Source organism: Rattus norvegicus, chromosome X (genome assembly GCF_021556685.1).
Source record: "Rattus norvegicus strain SHRSP/BbbUtx chromosome X, alternate assembly SHRSP_T2T, whole genome shotgun sequence".
Classification (NCBI taxonomy): domain Eukaryota; kingdom Metazoa; phylum Chordata; class Mammalia; order Rodentia; family Muridae; genus Rattus; species Rattus norvegicus.
The window spans coordinates 58,606,094-58,614,458 of NC_141554.1; the positions used below are offsets into that span (position 1 = coordinate 58,606,094).

The following is an 8,365-nucleotide window of genomic DNA, read 5'->3' on the forward strand; positions in this document are numbered from 1 at the left end:
AGTAACCAGAAGAGTAACCAGACAGAAGGGGGGCGGTATGCCAGTTCCTGTGCTGAGACGCTCCCCTTAGATTTCCAGATCCTAGGGAGTGTTTGCCCCTTTGAACTTCCGAGGTCATGGCCACACACATTCAAGCGCAACAGCGCGTCCCCCTCTGCGCCCTTGTCCTAGCGGAGGAGGCGGATGCGCTTGCGTGAGCGTTCAGTATAAATAAGTCCCAAGCGGCGGCCACTGGGCAGAACGGGTTGCAGGAGCCTCAGGCCATGGCGGGTGAGGACCACCCGTGGCAGGGCAGCATCCTCTACAATCTGTTGATGAGCGCGAAGCAGAAGCACGGGTCTAGGGAAGAGCGAGAGGTGCGCTTGGGGGCTCAGTGCTGGGGTTGCGCCTGCGGTACTCAGCCCGTCCTGGGTGGGGAGGGACTGCCCGGCGGGCAAGCCTTGTCCCTTCTGTACCGCTGCTGCTTTTGTGGGGAGAACCACCCGCGCCAGGGTGGCATCCTCTACTCTATGCTCACCAACGCCAGGCAGCCTAGCGGGGCGACCGAGGCGCCCAGGGCGCGATTCAGAGCTCCTTGCTGGGGCTGCGCCTGCAGCAGCGCAGAGCCCCTGGTGGGCAGAGAGGGGCTGCCAGCTGGCCAGGTCCCCTCGCTCCTGTACCGCTGCTGCTTCTGCGGAGAAGAGCACCCGAGGCAGGGCAGCATCTTATACAGCTTGCTCACTAGTGCCCAGCAAACGCACGTGTCTCGGGAAGTACCCGAGGCACATCGCGGAGGCGAGTGGTGGCAGCTGTCCTACTGTACCCAGAGTGTGGGTGGCCCGGAGGGGCTTCAGAGCACACAGGCCATGGCGTTCCTGTACCGTAGCTATGTGTGCGGTGAAGAGCAGCCCCAGCAGAGCAGCGTTGCCTCCGACACGCCCGTGAGAGCAGATCAAACACCAGCAGCTCCGCAAGAGCAGCCGAGGGCCCCCTGGTGGGACGCCTCCTCTGGTGTGCAGCGTCCGATTGCACTCAAGGATCCACAGGTGGTGTGCGAGGCAGCGTCGGCTGGCCTATTGAAGACCCTGCGCTTTGTCAAGTACTTGCCTTGCTTCCAGATCCTGCCCTTAGATCAGCAGCTGGTGCTGGTGCGGAGCTGTTGGGCGCCCCTACTCATGCTTGAGTTGGCCCAAGATCACCTGCACTTCGAGATGATGGAGATTTCCGAGCCCAACCTGATGCACGAAATGCTCACCACCAGGCGGCAGGAGACCGAAGGCCCAGAGCCCGCAGATCCCCAGGCCACAGAGCAGCCACAGACGGTGTCTGCGGAGGCTGGGCACGTGCTCTCAGTCGCTGCGGTCCAGGCCATCAAGAGTTTCTTTTTTAAGTGCTGGAGTCTGAACATTGACACCAAAGAGTACGCCTATCTGAAGGGGACCGTGCTTTTTAACCCAGGTAAGCATGACAAATTTGTACACTGTCTCTTCAGGTCAGAAAAGCACCACCTCTACACGCAAGCATTTATGAGTTTTCAGTGGCTATAGGAATTTTGGAGTCCACGTTACTTGTGACTGACTCTGAAAAGCTGATGCATACATCTGGAATGGCCAGTCAAGTGGTCAAGTGGGTGAGCTTCTGCCAGAAACTTGGCACTGGGGGTGGTGGTGGTGTAGGGGTGTGTGTGTGTGTGTGTGTGTGTGTGTGTGTGTGTGTGTGTGAACAGTAAGCTCTCTACGTTTATTATCTGCTGCTACAGAAGTTTCTGCCTTCATGGGACATGACTGACTCTTCTCTCTTTAGCCGTCCTTTAAATCCAGTGACATAACTTTTAAAAAGCTTTTGCTCATTTCACACAGCTCTTCCTACATCCCCATTTTCCAAATTTGCCAATTAAAGGGCTCCTGATGTGTGCTGCAGGGGATAGGGTATGTTAAGTTTTCCCCAGCTCCTCCCCTTAAGAGTCATTAGTTCAGCCCAGCCCAGATCCTGCAAGTCCGAATCCTCAAGTGGCTCAGGTGATATCTGAGGTCATCTGAGAAACAGTTTCTCTTTCAGCCAATGCTATTAATCCTGCTCTGCTGAGATTCAAAGTCGAGACCAAGGTCTCAGCCTTCAGAAGTCTGTATTTCCAGTAGTTCGCCACTTGCCTTGACCCTGTTTCACATCCTTTGTCACCCTTCACCACTCTTCCCGTCTCTCTCCATCCCTCTCTTATTCTTCCTCTATTCTTTTCCCCAGTACTCTCTCCATAGGAGTTTATCCCACCAGATTGTATGCTTTTAAAGAGTAATGCACCCACATTTGTGTACAATTCAAGGTCTGTAAAGCATGTGGTCTCTTTCCTGATTACCCTTTTGCATTCTCTTGTCTTTATGTTTAAAGCCTTACAGTTGACAAAGACACAGAGCTTTAAAATTATATATAAACATATCAATGGGTTTTAACATAAGGGCATAAGAAAAAGTAAGGAGATATGTAAACTGTGGAGTCCTTTTCTCTTTTGCCCTTACATGGAAGGGACATTTTGTGTGGGTGGAAGGGAACAAGTAGGGGAGAGGGGCAGGGAGATGCTCGGAGGAGTTGGAAATGAGGACCAACCAAAACAGTATGAATGAGAACTCCATAAGGAAAACTCTTAGTTTGTATCTTAGAAAGAATTTTTAATGCAAGAGTTAAAAATAGGTACCTTAAGGAAAGGGCCAGAGGCTGTGGTGTGAAAAGTAATGTGTATCTGGCTTAAGAAAGCTTTCGACAAGAGCCATCTCTATGTAGACCTAGAGAGACTATCAATACACACAATCAAATAGGTATCCAAACTTGACTGCCAGGGTATAGAGTGGAGGATGTTGATGCTGTCTTAATTAGAAATATAATCGAGATAAGAAGCATTGCTTGATTTTGTTGTTTTCTTTATAAGCTATATTTGCTCATAGTAGATTCCTACTTATTTTCTGTCACCGTTATTTTCGCCATGATTATTTTTAAACATGATTTTTAAGTACTCTCCTTGAATTTTGTAAAAGAAGTAAGAAAGATGATGTCATCATTTAAACCAAATCTGTTTCAAAGTTGCTTCTGACTGATCTTTCACTCTGTGATATTTTCATCTTTTAACCTTTGAATGCTATTAAAAGCATGCTTTAAAAAAAAGGGGGGGGAGATTCTTCTGCCAGTGTTTTTCTCCAAAAGAACCCTTTGAAACATTCATTAGAATCATAATTTTTAGAACTTCCTACAATCTGGAAATCATGGTCCAGTGAGGAGCATCAGTAATCTTTAGCATCAGAGTCACTATGGCCCCTAGTGTAATGTCAGCCTGCAGTTCAATAATCCTAAACACACGAGTCAGAGTTTATGGCTGTAAACTTTACAATCTAAAGACTGGACAGTCCACATAATTGTAGGAAAGAAGGGCAATGTAATTGTAACCTGGTATATTATCAAATGGTATAATTCTCACAGGTATATTTCTCTTGAAATAACATCAATTTCTTTATATTTTCACAGAACATGCCCTGGTGTGCTGGGAGGCATCGATTATAGTCTATTGACATAAAACTGAATGCGTCAGTGTTTGTGCACACTGCAGTGTCTTTGCACATGCCTACTGCATATCCGCTAGAAATTAGTGCATGTTTTTATCCTTAGAAGTGTTGCCTCTGAAAACTTAGAACTCATTTCAGTACCTCCCTCTTGCCCCCAGAAAGCCCTTTAAATCAAGAAGCTAGCGTACTTTTTAATTGGAAAGGGACCAAATAAAAAAAATGAGTATGGTCTAAAATAGATTTTTTTTTCTACTTCCAGACCTGCCTGGCCTGCAGTGCGTGAAATACATCGAGAGTCTTCAGTGGAGAACTCAGCAGATCCTCACTGAGCACATCAGGCTGATGCAAAGAGAGTACCAGATCAGATCGGCTGAACTGAATAGTGCCCTTTTCCTGCTGAGATTCATCAACACCGATGTTGTCACTGAACTCTTTTTCAGGCCCATCATTGGTGCCGTCAGCATGGATGATATGATGCTGGAGATGCTCTGTGCAAAGCTGTGAAGGCATGCAGCCACTCAAGTGCATTTTACTACACATGGAGAAAGGGGGGGCTGTAGGCAGAAGAGTGCTCAAATTTGTGAAAACAAACTTTCTTGTATTTTTACATGCATAGTATATTTGTATCCAATTGAAGAAATACTTTAGTTACAGACAATGTAAAAACCCCTCTGCTCCATACTGGTTCCTTGTGAAGAAAAGCATTTGTTAACAAATAATTATTTCCATAGATCTTTAAGAGTGTTATACTATGCTAACAAGCTAATTTCCACAAAAATAACATCTCTTTCCATTAACCCTGCCAAATAAAATTTATAATATTAACTTTTAATAAAATTTAATGTACTAACCATTAAACGGACTGGAGAGTTTTCTTGGGGTTTACAGCTTCCAAAAATTCAAACATAGCTAACATAACTGAAGGTACACTCATAAGTAACTTCATGGGATTTAATGCCATCGTATATCAGTGCCAATGGAAGGTTATTTTGCCTGGTTTTACTAGTTCCATTACTGTATAAAAGATTGTCCTTATTCCTGCCTGCAACTCAAAAGGCAGTTGATGTTCTGAGAGTGAAAAAATATTTCCAGAGTTTGAATTTGGAATTTTTCTGTAGACCGTTGTGGATTTGAACTAAAGTTTCATCACAAATCAACATACTGTCACGGGTGCATTATCATTTCAGAAAAGTTCAATATGACCATAAAACAAGCTAAATAGGACTCATCTTTTAGGTACACAGTTTAGGTAACTGTCAAATTAAACAATCCTGACATGTGAATTGCCTCGTGCAGCCCCTTTAAATACAATCCATGAAAATTTTCTTTCTTGTTGTGAGATAAAATTAAAGCTATCCAGGTCCATTCATTTAGAAGAAACACATTGCCTATTGAGTAATAATCAGTTACTCTAGTTCAGTGTAGTAATTATTTGTCCATGGTGTTACCCTGTAGGGCTCGCCTAAATGTATGTAACCCAGGTTGACCTCCAGCTCATACAATTATTCCTGCCTACCCTCCCTAGAGCTGGGACTAGAGGTGCATGCTACTGTGTCCAGTTCAATGGAGTCTTAAACATCTTTTTGTGAAGATCTCCTTAGCAGCCTGGTGAATCTTGTTGGCAACTTGTCAGGTTCAGTCACTCAGAGTAATGTGACAAATAACTTAGAAATTCAAAGAGAATAATTCTCCCCAAGAACAATATTAACATTTAAATACAATAGCATTTTGCACGTGGTATAAAATACACATGCTTATTATCAACACATTAAGTAAGAAATTGGTAGTAGGTTTGACTGACTTAATTTTAAAGCAGCTGTTAGGGTAATTGCAATTTCCTCATCTCTAAATTTCTAATGTTATAAGAAAATATCTCATGTGGTCCAGCACATAGTTATTTCAGTGATAAAGATTATTAAAACAATAATAATAATGACATATATCTTGGTTAAGAGGGGAAAGGGCCATATGCAGACTGTGGGAGAATTCACAAGAAGACACCTCTTTGCTCCCCCCCTCCCAGGAAGCTTCACACAGGATACAATTTTCTCCCAGCACCAAAAATTCATCAGTTTATCTGCAATTTTTTAATGTTTCTTCCCAGAGAAACACAAACCCTAAATGATTCTGAAAGGGAGTTATTTTAAAATTTTTATCATGGTTAGCTATATAGGCTTCCTCTACCTAGCACACATAAAAATTCCAAGCATAGAGAAGGAAAAGTAGTCGCTATGAATCACTCTATTTGCCAAAATTATTTAGGTACTGAGTCACCCACATGAGTTAGAAAAGAGTGAGAATGCTTCCTAAATGAAAATTCTGAGCCCACATGTTAAGCAGGCCCTTCAACTATCAGAATCCAAGTAGACGGTGTTCACTCTTTTTTGTGTATTTTACCCCGTTGACCCTTTTCCAAGATTACACAGCATGACAGGGACAAACTGTGACATTGATCCCACGCACTTTAAGAGGCACAGAGTTAGCAATTGAAGTGAATTTCATCAACTTTAATTTAAAAGCACGCACATTCTCCAAGGGTTCATACATATGGATCGCAGCTTGCAAAAGTAGCTGGATAAATGTCCTGGCAGGGAGAAAAGCTTCCAGAAGTAGTTTTAAAGTCATTAGTGACCTGCTCCTTCCCAATGCCTACCTCTGAGCTATCCTTTCGTTTTCCTGTTATAAAATCAATGACTTATTCAATACTCCCAACCTCACAGTTCTCCTTAAATGTTTTAGATTTTTTCCACTGTCTTATTATTTGGAAGGACTGCATGGAAGAGAGGCAAAATAATTTTTTACTAAATAGCATTTCGATGTAATTATAGTATATCTAGTGGGCAAAGGAGGCACACTCCATGCTCGAAACCACAGTTTTTGTTGGAATAGCAAGTTAGAAAAGCAGTTGGTTTTTTTGAGTGAAAAATTTGGAGTCTGCCAGACGTTCCAACATCTATAAGATTTTGTTGGTACGATGCCAACAGGCAGAGTCTTCAACTGATAGCAGCAGTTGGAATTCTGATTCCATTCTCTCCATGAAACCTGGACTTCCTTTGGGTTTAGTTTGGTTTTCTGGTAAAATTGAACTAGCCCATGGCAGACTATGTCAGGTTTCAGGCCACGGTTCCAAAAAACTAGGGGTTTTTCTTCAGTATCAGTGTACACTAGACGATATAGGAAAAGGCAGTGAGGTGGCCAATTCTAAGCACCATCTACCCTATTTATATTGTCTAATTTGACTCATATGAAAAGATGCATATCAGAGTAGAATACCCTTAGCTTCTGAGCATCAGATAATTTGATTTCACAAAAGCATATTGCTAAAAAGAAAGAAGTCATACCCTTTTGAATCATACTACTAAAGCTTCAATAATGTACCTCTCCCTGATGTTGGTTCCATTTTTTAGTTGCTCCAACATGCAAAATACCAAATATAATCATAAAGCCTAGCCACCTATGGCACACAGCAAGGAAGCACTGCCTGACAGTGAGTGGATACCGTGTGGAAACACATACTAGAATGTTATTTAGTGTTATAAGTGAAGAAGAATCTAGCCGTGGAATAGTGACTTATACTTGTAATCCTAAAATTTTGGAGGCTTGTGCGAAATGACATACTTGAGGCCACTCTGGACAACATAGTGACCTGCGGGTCAGTCTGAGCTACAGAATAAAGTCCAGTCTCAAAAACTTAAGCAGACCAAAATGGGGGAGACTCTTGCATTTGCACTACATAAATGAGCCTCTATAGTGCTAAGTGAAGTGAATGAGCACATGAGTAAAATAAAGTGGAATTACCAAAGGCAGAACATATACAAGCAATGAGTTGATGGTGGATATTAGACGTTATCTGTTTTTTTGTTTTGTCCTTTTTAAAGACCATTAAAAACTGATGAAGCTATTAAACACAGACTCTCTCTGCACAATGTATAGACTTCCAAAGTTCAAAAACTTCCACATGAAGTCGATTTGGTGGCAACCAGACACATGAGATCTTCAAATGTGAGGTATCCAGTAGACTTGGCTCTGTGTGCCTCCAAGGTCTAACTAGTCTCCGCTTAGTTGAGTACTGGATATTAAAGCATTGCAACATCATACTTTTCTGACATAGCTTCTTTGCATCTTTTTCCAAATGAAGGCCCATGTAACTTTTAGGAAATTATAAGCATGCATCATATTATATTAAATATCCAGATGCAACAGTCTGAAATGCAGAGTTGTGAATAAAAATTCCCTTTCTTGAATAATATTGAGAGCACACAGAACTGCCTAAGTAGATTGTACATCTGGCCACAGACAAGACTTCTGCTGCTGTTTCATATTTACTGCTCCCATCCCATGGTTTCAATATTTCCTACACTGTTGTCAGTCCCCTGATGACACAGAGGACTATATTTCAGAGAAAACGGGTCACTCTAGGCAGCCGCATTGCCGCTGTCTGTATGGTTAATCCCTTGATTACCTTCATATTAGGCTGTTTCCTAAGGAGACTTTCAGCGCTCCACATGGGTTTGTACTCAGAGCTGAGATTTATTACAGAGATGTGACAATATGTGACAGGATCATGTCAGGGAAAGATAGGCAGAAGGTGGATGAATTCATTAGCAGGCACCTTGCTTTACTCCCCTGTACATGCAGGGTCACACAGAGTGAAATCTTCCCCTGGCAACGAAAATGCACCAACCAGCAAATAATGGTTTTGTATTGTCAAATCTTTTGAGATTCTGAGTTTAGAGATGTTTATTGAGGCTGATCACATTGGTGCTCACTACCTATGGTGTATCTAAGTTCCAAATAGACAGAAAACAGATGCTCAGTCTAAGCTACCCTGTGTATAG

General features: G+C 42.8%; 1 protein-coding gene across 2 annotated transcripts; it reads left to right on the forward strand.

Moving 5' to 3' along the window:
* Window positions 1–237: 237 nt before the first annotated feature.
* On the forward strand, window positions 238–4,684 carry Nr0b1 (nuclear receptor subfamily 0, group B, member 1). Of its 2 annotated transcripts, XM_087600604.1 has the most exons (3): window positions 238–356; window positions 1,098–1,437; window positions 3,787–4,684. In XM_087600604.1, the coding sequence occupies exons 1-3, from the start codon at window positions 264–266 to the stop codon at window positions 4,029–4,031; spliced, it is 678 nt and encodes a 225-aa protein (XP_087456730.1). In that variant the 5' UTR covers window positions 238–263; the 3' UTR covers window positions 4,032–4,684. The 2 variants fall into 2 exon arrangements, with proteins under 2 accessions (XP_087456730.1, NP_445769.2); NM_053317.2 differs by having other exon boundaries at window positions 257–1,437; window positions 3,787–4,385.
* Window positions 4,685–8,365: the final 3,681 nt, after the last annotated feature.

What these genes read in the sequence shown, in the direction of transcription:
- Nr0b1 (NM_053317.2), top strand. Translation starts at nt 264, where the DNA reads ATGGCGGGTGAGGACCACCCGTGGCAGGGCAGCATCCTCTACAATCTG. An exon ending in GACCGTGCTTTTTAACCCAG is followed by an intron (nt 1,438 to 3,786) that starts GTAAGCATGACA and finishes TTCTACTTCCAG; the next exon opens with ACCTGCCTGGCCTGCAGTGC.